The sequence below is a fragment of the Etheostoma spectabile genome, chromosome 9, assembly GCF_008692095.1.
Source record: "Etheostoma spectabile isolate EspeVRDwgs_2016 chromosome 9, UIUC_Espe_1.0, whole genome shotgun sequence".
NCBI lineage: Eukaryota > Metazoa > Chordata > Actinopteri > Perciformes > Percidae > Etheostoma > Etheostoma spectabile.
This window is the reverse complement of record NC_045741.1, coordinates 8,640,450-8,660,527: the sequence shown is the minus strand read 5'-3', so window position 1 is coordinate 8,660,527 and position 20,078 is coordinate 8,640,450. Positions and strand designations below refer to the sequence as shown.

Below are 20,078 nucleotides of genomic sequence, written 5' to 3'. Positions count from 1 at the left end.
GGCTGGACTACAACAGAGCTGTTTGGAGCATTTTGTGAACAGTGTTTTCTGTTGGAGATGGTGAGTCCCTTTGGGATGGACTTTGGGCTTTTTCACTTTGTAAACCTATAACATGCACAAAAAAGTATATAGGATAACATGAACACTTTGACATAATAAAAAGTATAATAACTGTGTTGATAACTGTACTGTTATTGATTGTGTGTGTCTGTGTAGATCCAGCATGTGCGTTGACCCTGTAGATTGGAGACATTTAGCAGAAAATAGGAAATGTTCCTAATGAACAAGATATGCTATAAAGAACAATAGAGCAAATAGGAATTATATGAATGTTCCTGACAAATGCAAAATCCTAATTTGAAATGTATTAATGAAAGCTTACTGACATGAGGATAAATAGCATCAATCTAATAAATATTGGTATATATAATATCAATAAACGTTCACAGTCATGTTTGCATCCTGCACACTGTTCCTGACTCTGTAAGTGAATTGAAACCTCAAAGCAAACAGACCACTCACGTCTAAAAACCCGCCCTTCCTCAGCCAGTAGACATTCCAGTCTGATTGGCTTAGCTTTTGGCCCAAAGCCCAAGGGGTGTCTGTATAAAACTCTCCATGTGCTGAAAACCAGAGTCAGAACAGAAAAAGGACTCTAAGACTTACATTGAGCTAACAGGAAGACTGAAATCACTCTCAAATACTACGACTGAAGCCATTGGAAAATGTGTAAAGGATTAGCTGCCTTACCCCAAACCTGCCGAGAAAGGTGAGGCCTGCATCATCACTTTACCTTTGTCATGTCTTATCAGTGTGTTCCTCTGATGTGGTTCAGATAAAAAAAAGTTTGACTACATTTCAACCGTCTTGAGAGGGCCTCTGCAAATACTTTGTCAAAATAGATCAAAAAAACGAAATTGTAAGTCCATGTTGCTGTCGTCAGACATGTTCATTTGTAAACTTTTAACAGTAATTTTTGTTTTTGTTTCCTGGACATTTTTTTTACTGAAAAAAGCAGCATCAGATCTGTTTTAATGCTATAGCTTGTGCAGATTAGAAAGTAGAAGAGTTATGAAGTCAAACCCAAGGTAAGGAAAGAGAGAAACCTGAGTTGAAAAAGAAGAAAAACTATTTTAAGTTCAGACAAGTCAAAATGCAACAAAACACCTGCACCATTTGATTAATAATGGTTTTGAAATGTGATGCAATTCAGATTGTGTTCTTGATTCAAATATAAAACAGTGAATATAGCATTTTTACAGGATATACAGTATAATGTAACTGTAGATAACTTTAACTTCCCACATTATGTTATGTTACTGAATATGAGAACTTTCTGACTAAATCTCCAAAATAAAACGGTCTAACTGGATTAAAAAAAAAAGTATTGTAATTCAAAAGAAAATTCTTTGAATAACAATTTAAAAAAATATGTTTTTTTAGCCTCAACCCCTACTTTTTCCTTCCTGCTGCCTCTTTATTCAGTATAACATAAAACATTTTTTGTAAAGATCTAAGACTTTTTTCTTTCCAATTTGATTAATCAGCCAACTGACATGCTTGTAAATGTGTCTACAAGTGTCTTGTATGAATACAATTTACCAGAGTCCTTTTAGAGAGAAGATGATAGATATGATGGAAGGTCAGGTAAATATAACTGGATTATTTAGGGGTTTGTGTCAAAGAAGATAAAACAAAGGACTTTCTCACACAAGCCGCCTGCTTTCTGTCATCCAGGGCGAAGGAGATCAAGACTAAATTGGGCGTTTTACTGCAGAAGCCGGAAAATGGCATCGATCTCATCATCCCCTACCCGGAGAAGACTGAGAAGAAGCCAGAGAAGCCGCAGAAGTGAGTCTCTTACCCTGCCTTCCTGGGAGATTAATGTCTGTGGACGGGGGGGGGGGGTGTTAACCAGATACTTGATGCTAAAGTGGCCGAGCCAAGCCCAGAGCAGGTACAAGATGTGGAGATGAAAGGAGCGTGAAGCTCTCCAGACACTGACCGGGCTCACGCGTCAGTGTTAGATGCTCCAAAGCTTTAGATACATCTGTAACGTACTGTATCCCCGTCAAACCACTGGGTTAGAAATAATTTACTTTTTGAGATGATGAACTACTTTTGTTTTTTTTATACAATGTACTCAGCAATCTTGTTAGGGAACGTATATCTTAAAATATAATGGAAATTGTGTTGCCAAAAGTCCTTAAGTTGGTTAATAAGAAAAAAAATATTTTTGCTCAAATCAGCTTTTTTCTTATTATCTCAAGGTTTTGGCAATGGCATTTGTTTTTATATAGCATGTACATACTATATATATATATATATATATATATATATATATATTGTATCTTATACTATATATATATATATATGTGTGTGTGTGTGTGTGAACAAAGTATGAACAGGAATTAGAATAAAGTATAAAGTATAAGCATCATTACAAGAACAACAAGACAATCTACAAAAGAAGTGTAACCCCACAAATTCAAATCCTTTGATTTGATTTTGGATGTGTATTCCCCAGATATCAGCGAGGTTTTAGCTGAGACTTTATTTTGTTAGTTCCCTTAAGAGTCATTATGGTTCAATTTTGAGACAGTACACTCTTTTTTTATCTCTCTGCCACTGCAACTCATATTAATAATTTGCAATTGTCCTGATACTTAATTTTCTCTTTCAATTATGACATTTTAAAAGCATTTTATACCATCCAAGTACAGAGTTGTTGTTTTTTTCTTTGTTCTTTCATGTATAACTACCGTGGATATGTTCCACGTTGTATCCCCCACACTGTAAAGATGAATCACAAGCTTGCCATGCAAATTGATCATTAAGCATTTGAGATCATATAAAAAATAAAACTGTACAATAAACGATGGACGACAGTTCTGCTTTTTTAATAACACACCTGAGTGGGTGAACGCACCGCTTACTGACCTGTCCTTGGTCCTTCCAGATCATTTTCTAACTTGGGAAAACATCTCAACCGCTTTCTCTCTTCTTCTCTCTTCCTAAAGAAGAGAGAAAGGCCATGCACTTTCCGAATATCGACTGATCCTTTTAAATTGTTTATAATTTCAGCCAAATGTCTAAATGCGCGCCGTGCTTGGCGCGGTACATACGCCAGACACACTCCACTCTCAGTGGATGTTTTCCAGACTTAAATCTCGCAGCAGAATGGGAGATCAAAGGATGTAACGTTGTTCCCAGGAACTGGATACTCGCATCAAATGTGTCTGATAGCTGGTTGTTTTTCACCCTGTATGGTACATAAAGTTTAATGATCTATTAGTTCATCATAAAGACTTATTTATGGATTATTATAACTTTTTGAGATTCCTTGAACCATTTTTTCTGAAGCTCCCAGACTGAACTGAGGTATTTTGTGTGCAGGCCTACTCCGGAGGAGGCTGCTCAGTGGCGTGAGAGTCTGGACCGAGTCCTGAACAACAGCTGTAGGTTACCTTCTTTTTTACTCACTATCTCTCACACACACACACACACACACACACACACACTCATTTGTGTTAATCTTTAACCAAAAGTACAAGTTTTAATCGGGACATTTAGTGCTAATCTTGGGAGGATACAACCTGTTGTCACCATGGGACTGTGTCCACATAAAGGAATGTTCGTCCCCAAAGCATGATCAATAAAAGTACACTGAAACTGTTGGTTTTTATTTTTATCTCATTATCTCTGTATTTGTTTACATTGTTTGATGTGACTGATAAAAGTTCACCTTGTTCCTGTTTAACATTTATATGCACAACTTTCTGAACATTTCTAAAATCTCACATATTCTTCAGAAAACATGGCTTTGAGGGTTCTCATTAAAGCAAATGTACTAGTTAGATATAAAGTTTCCTGTTCCGGTCCCACGTGACTCGGCAGATGTGTCTTGCAGCTCTGTATCTTCTTCTAACAAGAATCCTCCATGTTAAAATCCCAAAATAGAACACATTTCACATGTTACGGTAACCTATTACTTGTCTCTGCTGTGTTGACATTAGAGCATTATTATTTTATACTATCCAAAGACGCAGTCTTAGCCGGCACTTTGGTTTAACTCTGAGCCTGCCTGCCCTGAGGTCTGGTGTCCGGACTGTTTGAGCAGCTACACCTAACAACATTTGGTTTCCATAATAGTAACACCAGAAACAGCACTACTAAGAAAGTTTAAGAGATAAATAATTAACGTATTCTGCATAAATCAGTTTTTCAAACCTCAATATCTACAACAACATCCATAAACTGAACTAAATCTTATTGTTTTATAGTTGTTATATAATTATCAGATACCACGGTTACGACGCATGATTCCTTTACACAATAGGTGTCACTCTGCGTCTGAGAAAAAAACGTTCGACTAGCGAAGTGATAGCTGGTGCCACAGAGGGAAGCCATTCATTTTTGCACACACACTGCCATGACACAAAATTGGCAAAGTATCCCTTTAGGTGTACGCTATTTTTATATATTTTCACAGCTTTACCTTGCCGTCATGCAGCAGTTATCCATGCTCTTTTCGAAGCCACAAGAGTCCCTTGACAAATAGTCATTTTAACTTGCAGAACATGGGAGTTACTGCTCTACTGCTGCCTTGATCGGTTAGTTTGTTTTTGTTTTGCGTCAACCCAAACGATGTCCCTTAGCTGTGATATAATCACAACATACCACGGCCTGTCGCGAGATATTGCTCAATCATATTTATCTGTAACATATGCTTCATACATGTGTATCAGCAGAGGTTCTTTAACAAAGAAAGTTGTTTTACAAATGTAACTTTATGCCCTTCGTCTTTGAAACAGGATTGCATGTCAAGGAACGCCTCGCTCAAAACAGTTGCAGTTGCCATTTAACACAGTTCAGCTCAACTTTTATTGCATTTCTCAGACTTTTAATCAATACCCAACTCCGATAAAGATTAAAGGTCTTACATGTTACAAAATGAAGTAATTTAAGATCACATTTCTCCCAAAGATAATTTTGCCCATGTAAAATTGTTACCTAATCATATTTCACGGGGGGGATAAAGTTGCATTATGATGGCTTAAACCGTAGGTGTAGACTAATAAAAGTGCATTACTCATGGGGAGAATAACAACCACTACTTTTTAGAAAGCAACCACTGGCTCCACTGTTTACTTCACAAAGTGCAAAGAAAGCCAGAGAGCCAGCAAGACGGATGATTAACTCTGATGGTTAACGATGTTGTACGTGTGAACTCTCCTGCTAAGACGTCACTTAAGTTGCCCGTGTATCAAAACAGATCCACAGATGGTACTGACCATCTGATACGTGTGAACAGAGAAACATTTCCTCTGCAGAGCTCAGTGGGCGGTAAAAAACCTTTCTAAGTGGCTCCTTCAGCACAGTCCAGGGCAGACAGATGTACTGTACGTTCCTCCTGCATGAATGTGTGTATGCATCTGTGTGTGTATCCGTCCATGGAGGTTATGTGTGTTATGGTAACATCTCCAGGGAGAAGTCTAAATGATTCCACCAGCGTTGATTTATTGCACAGTTGCGGCAAACTGCTGCATCGTGATTATTTATGTATTGTACATGAGATTTTACATTAACATTATTCTTTATGGCTTCGCTCTTGTTAATTCCCATGGGATTCTCTGTGAGGTGTTTTCTCTCAGGTGTAGAACTGTCCCCCCTCCTTTGCCTTGAAGTGAAAAATTGCATAACGCAATGTTTATAATGCAACTGGGATTAAATAATGTTTGACTACTCGCTGATAATTAGAAACATTGCCCTTGCAGAAAAATGAAAGATGTTGTTTAGTTGTTTCAGTTTATAACTACAGGAAAGTTTGCTGTTTAATTACTTATGGTCAAACTACAAAGGTCGGTGAAGTTAATGAAAACTGAAATTAAAGTTAGTCTTAAAAGAAAATGTAGCATAATGCTGCCGACGTGGAAGTAAATTATTGTAGATTCATAAATGCATGAGCATCAAAACCTACACGTAAGGCTACATTTACTGCTGGGCTGGTTGTTGCATTGCAGCTCTGATACACAAACAGCCATTAATTGTCCCCAGCGCTTGTGTGTGCATGTCTGTGTCTTTTTGTGAGTCCTTGTACTGAAGGTCTTTGAAAGAAAGAGCTGCAGCTTGATTGCGACTCCGTGCTATTTTGAACCAAACTAGCCGTTTAGATTGCAGATAACAGCCTGAGGCCACAGCAGAAAGCTTATCATCTGCAGCACATGCTCATTCAGACAATGGGACCTTTCGCAGGCATTATCTTGAACTACAATGCTCTTCGCTGAACTGAGTGGTTGTTTTATCAAGTCTTGTTTTGGATCCTTATCTTGGAATAACCACTGTGATTTTACATTTGTCAAAATACAAGTCTGTTTAACTTTTTACAAAAGGTACAGTAGGCCTAGTTGTTTGTTTTTGTAAAAGTAAATTTAGGCTGATTTTTTTTAATTTATTTTTTAATTAACATTTTTATTAATACAATAGCTTGGGAAGTTTTAAAAAGGTTTCTGAATGTTTTCACTCCCTTTATAGTGTATAAAACATCCACTTGTTCCTGATCTCTATTTTGGGCCCATCCAGAAAGTATTTGGAAAACTAATGCTAAAAATAAAAAAATTAAAAAGAAATTAAATGTGAAATGGACAATACAATTTGTCACACACGTGATAAAAAACCCAAACCTGAGTAGTTCATGCCACTATTTTATAATGTTAATTGTGCCTTGCTTTCATTTCCCATTACTTCTGCAAAATATGAACTAAGAGCTTTTAGACATGCTGATATGGAATGATATGATATGATATATTGCTGGTCTGTTGAAAATGATTTTCTTTCCGTAATGGTTTTATTGAAACGTGACTGAACCATTACCATAAGAGTCACAATGGCTCAAGTGATATTTGGCATAGTATTAAGCACCATCTAACAGTGACTAACAGCGTCCAAGCACAGATATATAAAAATGACACATCAGCTTGTGACTCACGTTTAATTCCTTTTTGTTCTTGTGCTGTATGTAAAACATTTTGCTAATTAATAATAGCAGTTGGCATGGATGAAATCTGTTAGTTTTAGGAGAGTCCCCAGGGGGGAGGTGTCATGAATGAAAACACGTCTGTGGACTGAGCTGACAACTCAACAACTTAAGAATTGACTCATCTATGTTACTTGGGGATTTACTTCTGTATTTTAGAAATGTATATGACAAATGGGTTACTGTAGCAACACAGTTGGAGGGGAACTTGAGTATTAACTTGTGTCATTAGATGCACTTTTTTCCTATTTAACCATGTTGCAACTTATCATTTGCAAGAGATATTATGCTTTAGTAAGCCCATCATGACTTTAGTTGAAAAGTCTCAAATACATTTGCCAGTACATTTAATACATAAAATCACTTGTTCTATATTCTAGCCTGTCAATACATCTTTCTCTCTCTAACTCCCCATCTCCTTTTCTCCATCAGATGGTCTGGCTGCTTTCCGTAGCTTCCTGCAGTCTGAGTTCAGTGATGAGAACATTGAGTTCTGGGTGACCTGCGAGGACTTCAAGAAGACCAAGAACCCCGTCAAGATGGCCGCCAAGGCCAAGAAGATCTATGAAGACTTCATCCAGTCTGAGGGACCCAGAGAGGTCAGGGATTCTTGGTTTTTACCCCTTTTAACACCAACTTGAATAGAAAAAGTTCATTGAATGAATCACATACTTTTCATGATGGAACGATTCAATTAAGAGCTCACATTGTAATATAAGTCACTGAAAATTGGTAGTTGGCAACATTCTAATACTTAAAATATACAAAGACAAATTCATACTACTCTTGCAAAGTTCAACATGCTTAATTTACATTCCTTTAGTATGATGGTAATGTATTCAATTTGTTGTCAACAGGGTATGATGAGTCCCTCAAAGCATACGATATATATTGCGTTGTTCGATCCATCTCTCTTAATGTTGAACTAGGCGCACCCATACATGCAGTTCCTGCATTGCTCCGACCATTAGTACTATAGCCACTAATGCGTGAACAGTCTCAATGAGTAAGATTGTCCAAATTTTCCATAGCATTTTACTCCACTAACATTGTATTCAAGATAAAAAAAGAAGGGAAAATGAATTGTTGGAGACAAATCTTCCTGTATAACAACAAAACATCCATTTAAAGGAGTGAGAGTCTTTACCCAATCAGTTGAACCAATGTTTAGAGGAGAAATACAGACATGCTCGGTTGTAAACTGATTAGTTATAGACAGGGAATGCACTCAGACTCTGTACCACGGTGAACAGCTTCTACACTGTATTTTAGAGGGGAATTGGTCCTTGTACTGGTCTACACTTATCTGATATTCTGGTTACCATAGGTACGGTCAAATGTCTTAATTTGTCATTTTTGGTAATACATGTATTTGCTTTTATTTCCCAAGAGTAACAATCAGTGTCGGACTGTTATACCAGTTGTTGTAAACATGAGGTCTCTGGTAGGTTTCTTCCATGGAATAATCTTGTAGCAGACAGGACATGATGTAGTTCATGTTTGTATTTGATTAAGCATAAACATAACTGGCAAGTTCAAATCGACAGGGAATAATTAAATTGTATCCTGCCTAAAATCATTTTAATACACTAATCAATCTTATGTTTTCAAACTAAGTTGAAACAATTATTGCCTGGGGAGTTTTTGAGCTGGGAATTAGGGACCATTTTTCACAGTATGGTGAGGTGAGGACCCAAAATGCAGAGATACGGAGGCAGGCAGGAGCAGGTAAACAGGGATTTATTGTAGTCTGTTAACAAAACAACAACCCACTAGGAAAAAAAAAGTCCAGGGGAGCATCCAAAACCCAAAATCCGAAATCCAAAAAGACAGGCACAGGAGCCGGAGAAAATGCAAAACAACAGGAGATTACACAGGGAAAAAACTCACGGGAAGATCAGGAACACAGTAGCAACCACGTGGGATAAGCAGGTTGACAAACAAGACAGGACGCACAACTGGAATGATCTAACAAGTGACAAAGGAAACACGGGTTAAATACAAGAGGTAACAAGGTAATGGGGAACAGGCGAGACATCAGGTGAATCACATTAGGGCGGGGCAGGACAATCAGACAGGCGCAAAGTGAAGCTAGGCAAGACAAGACAGGAAGCGGACTATCAACATAAAGCAGAAAGTAGAACAAACAGACACAGGGGAACAAGACAAGGCCAGGAACACAGGACCATGGAGAAAACAGACAAAAACACAAGGAGGCCAAAGAAAGGGAAACATACACCCAAACAAATACCCCAAACCACAACACCATTGTCCCATCGCATACATCAGAGATCCTGAGTTTTGGAAGGCGGTAAATTTGATTAACTTGATTATTTGATTAAGTTATTAACTATTAACTGCTCCCCTACCTTCTTATCTTGATTGCTGTGATAATACAACTTTTTTTAATCAAAATTTTAGATTTGTCTGGCAGTAAACAGACATTTTGTTGAAGCTAGATATTTGAGAGGGAATACTCAGGACCCTACATTTTCAGTGATGACTGTGCACTTAACGTGAGTCAGATCTGCAACTTTTCATTTCACCCCATCTCTTCTGGTGTCGTATTTTCCACACTCCTATCTCGTAACATACGGACGCTTGGTCAGGTGCCTTGGTTGTCGTTATATGACAACCAAGGAGACCTTTAGCGTCATATAACACGTGCTTGGTCGGGACTGTTGGCGTCCCTTTTGATGCTGTTAGGGTAAAAGTTTGAAAGTTTGTGGGTGGGCGTACAGTTATGTGACTCCCGGGAACGGGACGGTCGAGTCTAGGACAAGGTCGTGGGTGGGCTTACGGTTCTATGACACGTGGAAATAAGGGCCGGTTAAAGAAGAAAGCGGCTTACCTGACGTGCTACTGTAGCGGGACGGTTAAGGACACACACCGGACACGACCCCTGCTTTCCTGGGTGAAAGTCCTGTGTTTGCTGCAGCTGTTACATTAGTTTGAAATAATATTTGATCTGCCCTTGATGAAATCAAGTATTGTGCCTCCCTTTTGGTAGACCTTTAAAAAGATTTTGATACGGTTGACCCATGCTTTTCCATACATGTACAACATTGGGCTAAATGATAAGGCATGTGATTGGTTTGAAAATTATTTACACGGGAGAGCTCAGTGTGTAACATCTGGAAACATCAAACATCTGTTCTTGCCAATTTCTAAGGGGGTCCCACAGGGATCAGTTCTAGCACCTGTCCTTTTTTCCATTCATAGTAATAATATTGTTTCTTCTTTAATTGACTGCCATGTCCATCGTTATGCAGAAAAAACATTTATAAATTGCAGTGCAGATTCTTTTCAGCTTGTTGATGATAGCTTGTTTCTACACACTGCAAGTGAATCAAAATACAGCGTGTGTCCAAATACAAATATCTTGGCATCTGGTTTAAAAAGACGTTTTCTTTTCTATACCATATTGATAATCTTATCATTAACTTGAAAAAGAAACTATGATGCCTTTAACAAAACTAATCCTGCTTCCCTTCATCAAGCAGAAAAAGAATTGTTGAAGCTGTTTTTCTTTCAGTGCTTCATTATGATGATATTTATAGAAGTGCTGCTCCACCTAATCTCAAACGCCTGGACACAATTTATCACTCCGCTCTAAGATTTATCACTGGAGAGAGCTAAAACACCCATCACTGTGCTCTCTATGCTAAAGCGGGTCTATCTTCATTAGCAGAAAGACGTGGAAACCATTGGTGTTCCTTCTTAAGGCCATTGACAGTAAGCTCCCTCCTTATATTTCTGATCCGTTACTCAGAACTAAACCGTAACTCAGGGCCTTGTCAAACAAGATATAAAAGCCGGTTGGGTTCAATCAGAACTAGGGTAATCGGCATTCTTCTTTAATGCACCAACCACCTGGAACACCCTACAACAATCATTTAAATTCAGTTATCTTCCAACATATGAGCAGTTTAGAACACTGGTTTTAAATACTCATGATTTTGGATGTAATTGCTTTTAGTCATTTAAATGTTAATTTGATCTGGATTGCGTTGCGATTGTATTATTGGTACATACTGTATGTTGATTGCTCGTAATTGTTATTGATTTCTACAGTCTTTGCATTGAATATTTATGTATGTGCAGCATTTGTAAATGGTGTTCTAAATTATACTGTGTATTTATTTTATGTTATCTTGGCCACATTGAAAATGAGGGCTTGCCCTCAATTATACTCCCGAGATCTAAATTTAGGTTTATGATGATGAAAAGGCATCTTACTCCTCATCTGTCTGAGTCTTCTTTTTGCAGACAAATAATTACATTTCTGCAAATACCTACATCATCAGTATTCATATTTGCCATCAGCACTTTGTCTTCATCCTCCGCATTTCTGACAGCATAATCCGTTGTCCTCCCACCACAGGTGAACATTGATCACTTCACCAAGGATGTTACCCTGAGGAACCTGGTTGATCTCTCCCCTAATACCTTCGACCTGGCCCAGAAGAGGATCTTCGCCCTGATGGAGAAAGACTCCTTCGGTCGTTTCCTTCGCTCTGAGCAGTATCAGGAGCTCCTGGTTAACTAAGCCAGAGCACAGTCTGAGGAGCTGGGGTCGGGGAGGTTTCAAAGAGCAGTTAGTACACATGAAAATAATGCGGAATACATTTTTGAAGTTAAATCTTTCTAATAAACTACCATTGTCTCAGACAACTTGAGAAACAAAGACTAATATTATATAATATAAAATGAGATGATATATTTCCTTACTTGAATATAACTAAAGTGAAAGACTGCCTTTTGAAATTACCCTATACCTCCCCAACCAACACACACACACACACACACACACACACACACACACACACACACACACACACACACACACACACACACACACACACACACACACACACACACACACAGGTTTTTGAACTTCTATACAAGTGAGGACCTTCCACTGACAACAGGTATTCCCTATCCTCTTAAAGAAGTGAGGGTCTCCCACAAAAGGTCCCAGAAGGACCTCACTTGTCAAAAAATGGCCTCAAAAACCTGCTTGGTTTTCACACAAATGAAGACACACAGGAACCCACATACACAAACACACATATATACGTTTGTACACAATGGGTCCACCTCAAAACAGACACCAATGTTTTCCTATTAACAACATATAACTCAATCTGTCCAGTTAAATTAGTTCTTGAACTTTTGGATGCATACTTAAAAGTATACTGGTGAAATGATCCCTTGAAAACATTGTCTGACTTACACGTGAAAGGTGTTGTTGCAGTTTTGCCAGACCTGTCTAGACATATATACATAGTTTTGAGTAAAGCTTGACCGCATTGACTGCCATGCATTCTGTAGCATACTCCAAGGATGACGTTCTGACAAAGAGCCTTAATGCAGACCTGTTTGATATCCTAAGTCTAAAATCCACTGACAATTTTATTAATAATTCATTTTATTTAACTTTACTCAACTGTGGTCATGTAAATAACATGACAGTAACCTATGCCTGAAAATGACCATGCCTTAGAGTAACACTGGTGTGGATGGTTGATTGGGTTGAAGCAAACTTTACTAGGGGTCAAACTGTGAACTCAATCAGAATTATGTAATGTAACAAAAATTAAAGTTTTCTTTTGCAGTTTTGCCAACGTGTAGCTTGACCCCAAAAAGAATAGACAGAAATGGTCAAATCTGTCTATTAGGGGTAAAAATAGGTATCCCAGTTTGACCCACCTTTTTCCACAGACCTAAATTCTTTTTCAGTTAGACGTCAGTGATTTTAAGTAGCCTACTTTGTGGTTTTCCCAAGAAATTATTATTAATAATAATAATAATAATAATAATAATACTAAGCCATGATGAGTGCCTGGACAATATGAAAGAAATCCATTGGGAAACTCTGAATAGAACAGTTACACAGTTGACTGATTCACAAAAAAATTCCCAGCAATGACCAAATATTTTGTCATTTAAATAAAAGAACTTGTAACTAGTGTCAATTTACGAGTAATGATTATCACATATGTCTCTTTTTGTTCTTTCTCTCATACAGACCGAATAATTTTCCCTTTTGGCTGTTATACATTCTGTGAGAGCCGTCCATGAGAACAGTGCTGGCTAGTTGGCTCAGTGGTCAAGCTCCTAGGCTACCACTTAACTGCATGTTGCTAGGATGGGAAAATCAAGTCGGAGGGAATCTGAAAAAAGAAATGAACAGAGCAGAGGTTTTAACCGAGAAAGGTTTTTTCCCTTGAGGTAATAATACCAAAGTATGCGTGACAAGTTGCAAAAAAGGTCCAGACCTGGTCTTTATTACACCAGTGAAAAACATGGGAGACAAAACTTGCAGGTTTGCAGCACTAAATAATGCCAATACTGGTTATTGAGCATTATTTTGTTGTGGTTTTTCCAATCACAAGCCATGGAGCACAAATCAAAACGTAAAGTCACAAAGGAATTATTAGGAAATAGTGGCACTGCAATCAGACAAGTAAATACAAAATAGTCACAGTTTATAAATCTGACATTATGTGTGCTTTTCACTTTTCTTATTTTCCACTTTAACCACAAGTTATTATTCACTACATGCTGTAAAACACTGGTATTCACCTAACTTACACTAAGCAGAGACATAGACAGATGTGATGGTGGATTTGGTGGTGTGCAATGTTTAAGTGTCCTAAATGTATACATTTAGTTGAATGTAGCAGTTATAAAGTGTGATTATATTTACTCTTTTATGCTTTTTTATATTAAACAGAAGCATAATGTCTTAACCAACACAGGAATATTATTATCTAGATATTCAGCATTTTTTAAGTCCTTATTGTTCCCTAAAATGCAAGTATTGTACACTAATCAAAAACTAAAAGCAAAATTGATCAGGAGTGACATACATGCCAATTTATTCATCGATTATGTCAATGTACTCATTACTCATTGGAACAACAAAAAAATCTAAAAAAAAAGATTCTGAGAGATTTACTTCAATTCTAAACAGCATCAATACAAGTTTATTGTGGCACAGATTAGCCAGTCTGGTGTCATAACCTTAAGGGTCATACAAATCAACAATCATGGCAAAGATAACTCAATAAGGGCTTTAACAGTGCTGAGTATGAATTATTTGATGTAGCCTTGCATGTACGTTCTGTAGTCAACCACATAAAAATATATGCATACAATTTCCTGAAGATGTATTTATTTTTTGTGTAAATATCAACTATTTACAACATATTGTGTCTAAGTTATTCTTAAAAACAACAATGGAATTCATGATTCTTTGAACAAGGAGATGGCAAGGACTCTTCCAAGAATCGTTTTACTGTTATAAAAAAGGAAACTCCTGATTTTCAACTGCCACTTTGTTTTTCTTCATGTAATTCCTATTTCATAATGTGTAGATTAGAAGCATCTCGTGACTCGAGTCTTTAAGACTGCGATGAAAAACTAACACGTAGCCTGCTCAACGAACACATACCAATAAGGAGGCCACAACGTCCTCCAAATTTGGTATTTTAATTATGAAAAATGTTAAAGGGAGTTTTCTTGTAAACCAACAAAAGTTCTGTTTACATTCAGTGTTACTCACCAAAACGCATTGTGTATCCTTCAGCTCTAACAAACTTCACACAAGCATTTCCCTCCTTATAAAACATTTGCAAAGTTTTTTAAGTAATTCAAATCCTGCATTATTCCCACCCATGGTCACTTGCTAGCATTCTTCTTCTTCCCTGCTTTTGCTAATGCTTTGCAGCATATCTAGGTGTTTTACCGCCACCTCTTGATTAGTGGAATAGTGTTACACTGTTGGTGGATTTCTTTAGGCCGATTTGTCAAATCAAAGAACCTTCAGCGAGAACGGGTGGAGAAACAATAAGATATTTGTTCAATTGAAAGAGTATTTTCTGAAGAAAATGACTGAATGTTACTTTTCTTAGATATAAGTTCAAACAGTAAATGAGAACAGTCTGTTTAAACTGTTTTAACAAAGTACGTTGGCCTCAGCTGTAACTTGCGTTCTGTGCTAATTAGCAAGTGTTAGCATGTTCAGCCTGTTAGCATTGACATTACACAAGCATTTTAGCATGCCAGCCTCCCAGAGCTAGCATGTCTGTGGATTTACAGTGGTAGTCTAATATGCAAAAAAAAAGCTGCCAGCTGCCCTTTTTAACCAGCAGGGTGTCATGTGCTATCCCCCTAAGATACCACCCTATCTACTGTAGCCTGGACAAGTAACCAAACCAGAGTTGCTATAGTGTAGTGACAATTGACATGATCCCACACTGGCTTCCCACCCATTTTAAAGGCACAACTTAATCTTTCAAATCTGGTGAAAATGTTACAACATTGGTAATATGAGTGGGAACAAACGTTTTCAAATTCCTTATAAATGGACACCTACTTGGCCTTTAAAGCTGATTTTGGCTTCTGGAATTATCTTTGTAACTATCCAACAAACCGGACTATAAAACAAAAGAGAAAATCCCTCAAGGTCTCATAGGAAAACAACTTTAAGAAAACAGATTTTTTTGATAAATTGTTTTCTTTCATTTGTAAAGTAGTCTAATAAAGCTTGATTTAAATATCAAAGCAGTATGTGAAGAGGTCAACACAAAAATATCAGAAATGAGTGAACAGAGCGGAAAAAACTTATAAGGAACTGGCTGCCAACACAAACACTATCAGAGGCTTGCATTGACATATCCGTTACTACAGCATTTCCTAGAACTAGTAAGAAAAGGTCAGATGCCTTTTGGTCCCAAAAGGAGGTTAGTGACATTTCAGATTAAGTTTTGTTGATCTCATTGCTTTTACATGTACAGTACACTGCCACATAACAAGCCAGATATAAAAGTATGTCTATTAGTATTTTCAGAAACAGTTCAGTTTTTATATATGTGTTCTTGAAACCAAGTATTAAAGTAATAAATTGAGATTGAAGCAGATACAAAGCCCAATAAATACCTCTGCTTAGAGTTTATGACTCTGACTACCAACCTCCTTTGTGTTACATTTCAACATGACCTAATTTCTTCCAAATGTGCCAGAGAGAGTTTTTCATAGAATGATTCATATTTTCTACTTTGCCAACAGTCATGATTAGCCCTCCAAACAAAAACAGACACTTTCAAATCTCTATCAAAAACAATGATCAGACTTTAGATAAAAAACACACATCTGAATGGAAGTTTAATGATAATGCATTTTTTGGATTTTGTTTCAACCTATGGGAGAAAGTTAGACATTTTGACATTTACACTTAGGCAAAAGAAACTGGTAGTCCCCAGAGTCTTAAATGATCTATGTTGATGGATTCAGACCATAAAACCATACAGTGCTGTTTGTGTTTACTCAAGCGTCACTAACAGACAGATACGTGGGTGCAGCAGGATCGTTGAGCACACGGCAAGCTGATTGCTCACTTAGTTCCTCATGAGAGATGGCAACGCTCCACAAGTCTTTGATTGTGGCAAAGACTTCTCATGGCCTCAGAACTTTTTATACACTTTCGAGAAAGGGATATGATTTGTTTGTATATGTGAGAAAATAAAAACACATTCTATCATTTCCCCGGTGAAATCTGCGGCTGGCAGCGGGATCCATCGCTGACAAAACTATACCCATGGGCATTCTGTCCACAGTCCGCCCCCAAGTTGTCCAAGGTCTGGGTTTGAGGTTTGAGCTGTGAACAGAACTGACAATGCATGAACTGTTTACTTCAGAATGAAGGAAACATCACTGCCAAATCTTTCCACGTCAGAATCATTCTGCCCTCAAGTGATGTTTTACTGAGTAGACATTATGATCGCTATCCTGGTTTAACTTGTGGGAACCTTATTGCTAAGCAACTGCCACCAAAAGTGGACTGACTTGTTCCCCCTTTTTTAAATTGTGTGTGTGTGTGTGTGTGTGTGTGTGTGTGTGTGTGTGTGTGTGTGTGTACCTAACGTTAGCAATTATTTGAAACCGCCACAAAGCCTCCAGAACTTGATGAAGTGAGTAGAGCTTGGGATGAGGTACAGTAAGCGTAATTGCAGCTTCAGAGTCCTCTGAGAACCCCTCTACAATGCAGAAAGCCGAGGAGGGTAGGGGGGAGAAAAAGCGAAAAAATAAGGGCAAATGGGAGGAAGGTCCTTTGAGCAGCCAGTGTCGACATAGGGTTTTTATTTTATCCCTTTTAGACACATTGATGCATTGACCATGCGGAATATGTAAAACCTACAAAGTATCTTCACGCATTTTATCAGTCATTGAAGATAAGGTAATGAAAACAAATACAGATGTGCATTGAATCTTGAGAGCAGACAGTTTTTACAGCTGGTCTATAGTCACGTTATTCTTCTCCGGAACTTCTCTCCGTTGCCGACAGAAATTCAGCAGGATGTCACTCATTTAGGCCGGATACCCGTTGCTTTGGGCAATATGTTTGTGTCGGCACAACTCCGGTCTATTTATGAGGACTATGGTTAACTGCTCCTCAGATCTCTGCAGGGTAAATCCAGACAGCTAGCTAGACTATCTGTCTTATCTGAGTTTTCTGTTGCCCGAACTAAACAACCTTTGAACGAACACATGTTCAACCAAAACAAGTTCCTTCCCGAGGTTGCTCCGTGTGCTGTATGGCATCGTCCAAGACGATTGTGATTGATTTTAGGAAATATCAATAAACCAGAGCATGTTTTTCTAGCCAGACCTACCACCTCTACAGCGCTGTGGAGGTAGGTCTGGCAGTGCGGGACTACAGGTGAGGAGACTGAAACTCAGGCAGCAGAGCAGACGAGGGACACCAGAAGATCCAGCAATGACAAAGTCATCCAATCTCCGCTTCCTACAAAGTCAAACATTTGAGTTTTCCACTGCAGCCAGATGGACGATTAACTCTCTGCACAGGTGCTTCCACTAAATGGACTCCCAGGCACGTGCACTGTACATCTCAACAAATAATGGCCTTTGCCACATGGTCCCCACACACATGACTGCATCCATTAGAGCTCCCTTCAGTGGCCATATGAAACCGTATGTGCAAAGACGTAATAAAATAAAAAAGACTTTTACTGTTGTGGTATAATTTGTGGTTGGTTACATGACAAATTCATAAGCCCAATTGTTGGGTCTCATTTTGCCTCAAAAATAACAGTGAGTTCAGTCTGCAATGATCTATATATGCCATTGTTGTTCATTTAATCGCTAAATGCTCATGTTGGAGAATGAAGGAACCGTCATATAAATTTAACAAAACAAATATTATTTTGGTTGACTAAACAAACGTTGGAACCAAACTGGAACTTTTCATTATATGGTAATTGTTTGGGGCACTTACAGGAAAACATCAGATAAAACTCTACATCTAAGTGTCAAAAGCATCCATCTGTATCCATGGTGACTGAATGGAGAGTGCCCCTTCTGTACCCCTTTATTACTGTACTGCCCTTTCATATATAGTGCACTTGAGAAGACATGATTCTGAAAAAGGGCCATATTTTAACGATCTAAGTGCACGGCGTGAAGCATACTGGAACAGTACGTTTAGGATGGTTAAATCAGCAATAAAATGCATGGGCACCCAGGCCTACCTCACCTGGCACCTCATCCACAACTACACCTGGTCGGCCAATGGTTTATTCTTCCTCCCATGATAGTGATGGATATTATGATCCTGATTTATTTCTACCTCCATGCAGACTTCTTGCCCCGGAGTAAGAAATCTGTGGGACACAACGGGACGTATAACTCAAAAAAGATTCAGTTTTTGCATTTTATGCATTGACTTTAGACCAGGTTTTTGTTGATCAATGGCGGGATCACTTCCCGCTGCCTCAAGATAACAATAAGCCAAGAATTCACCTGAACACCTGTAAGACCAGCACACCCCTTGACGCAAACATGGGCGCAGGTGCATTTGCTATTTAAACGATGTGTGTGATGAACAGTCTTAAAGTAGGAAAGACGCTTGCGTTGAGCTTTGCAACGGGTGCTGTGCCACGCTGCGCCGTGTGCAAGATAGGGCCCTCAATGTGTGTCTAGTGGGGAGAAACCAATCTGCTTTCACTGCACACCAGCCACCCTCTCTGGTCTTTACACCTGCTCCTTATCAGGTAATCATCCCGCTGGCCCGCTGGCTGCCTGTTCAGCTGCACCTCCGTTTCTAGTCAAGCTTCCTGTACGAATAACACTTGGCAAACTCACGTTAGAAATAGTTTTGTTATCGTGCCTGTCCCCTTAAAATGGGCTGTATAGGGTTTGTAGTTTTTGTATTTTGGAGAAAATGCAGGTCAACATTTGACCAAAAAGTACTTGTAAAGGTTTTACCCCTCCCTTGCTCTTTGGTGTGATTAACGAAAAGTTAACGCAATGTGCAGATGACTAAACCAGCAACGTCATTAAAGACAGAGCAGGAGTAGACCCAATGAGAATGTGGTAACATAACAAATTATTGGTGGGAAAGGTAAAATTGTCATTAGTCAAAGTGAGGGTTTATGCTCATTTGGCATATATTTTTTGTTTTTGTTTTCCTCACTTCATCTAAAATGCAGGGAGTACAAACATAATTGTCCATTTCCAAGACTGCACTTTATTTTCCTCCCTATTCGACATACTGGATGATTTGAAGTAATGTGGCAACTTTTATAAGGCTGAAAAGCTAAGCCATACCTTGCAATACAGTTTTGCTGAGGAAAAAAACTTGTAAAAAGAAATGATCATTGCTCCGTTTTCTGTTCTGAATGGGTTGTTTGGTAATATAACAGTTACAAAGAGATCAGTTGAAGTGTGTTGCATTGTAAAAAACATTGATTATTAAGTGTATTGTGTTGAAGTGTAAAAACGTTGTTTGTTTTTGTCCTAAATGGTTATCTTAAACCCAAATTGAAATGCTTACACCATTTGCAATATCATCATTGACTATATACAGTACATGCACATAATATTCCAGTAGTTGTCCTTATCTTGAAAAAGACAATATTCTGACTAAGCTGTTTACATGGCTAATGAAAGTAAATATTCCACTAATATCCCGTTTACATTTAGCAATGCAAAATAAGATTTTTCCCAAGTTTTCCAG

General features: G+C 38.2%; 1 protein-coding gene and 2 long non-coding RNA genes across 3 annotated transcripts in view; 2 read left to right on the top strand and 1 right to left on the bottom strand.

Annotated features, from left to right (window-relative positions):
• Positions 1–613: 613 nt before the first annotated feature.
• rgs5a (regulator of G protein signaling 5a) lies at positions 614–11,831 on the top strand. The gene is made up of 5 exons (XM_032525822.1): positions 614–769; positions 1,738–1,851; positions 3,397–3,458; positions 7,469–7,635; positions 11,421–11,831. The coding sequence occupies exons 1-5, from the start codon at positions 726–728 to the stop codon at positions 11,583–11,585; spliced, it is 552 nt and encodes a 183-aa protein (XP_032381713.1). The 5' UTR covers positions 614–725; the 3' UTR covers positions 11,586–11,831.
• A 16-nt stretch (positions 11,832–11,847) lies between these two features.
• Positions 11,848–20,078, top strand: part of LOC116695522 (uncharacterized) — an 18,229-nt gene continuing 9,998 nt past the window's right edge. Inside the window, exons 1-2 of the long non-coding RNA XR_004333485.1 lie at positions 11,848–12,620; positions 18,118–18,124. This is a non-coding gene — a long non-coding RNA (uncharacterized LOC116695522). The remainder of the gene's footprint in view (positions 12,621–18,117; positions 18,125–20,078) is intronic.
• Positions 16,086–20,078, bottom strand: part of LOC116695523 (uncharacterized) — a 6,123-nt gene continuing 2,130 nt past the window's right edge. Inside the window, exons 2-3 of the long non-coding RNA XR_004333486.1 lie at positions 19,589–19,597; positions 16,086–16,096 (exon numbers count right to left, since the gene is read on the bottom strand). This is a non-coding gene — a long non-coding RNA (uncharacterized LOC116695523). The remainder of the gene's footprint in view (positions 16,097–19,588; positions 19,598–20,078) is intronic.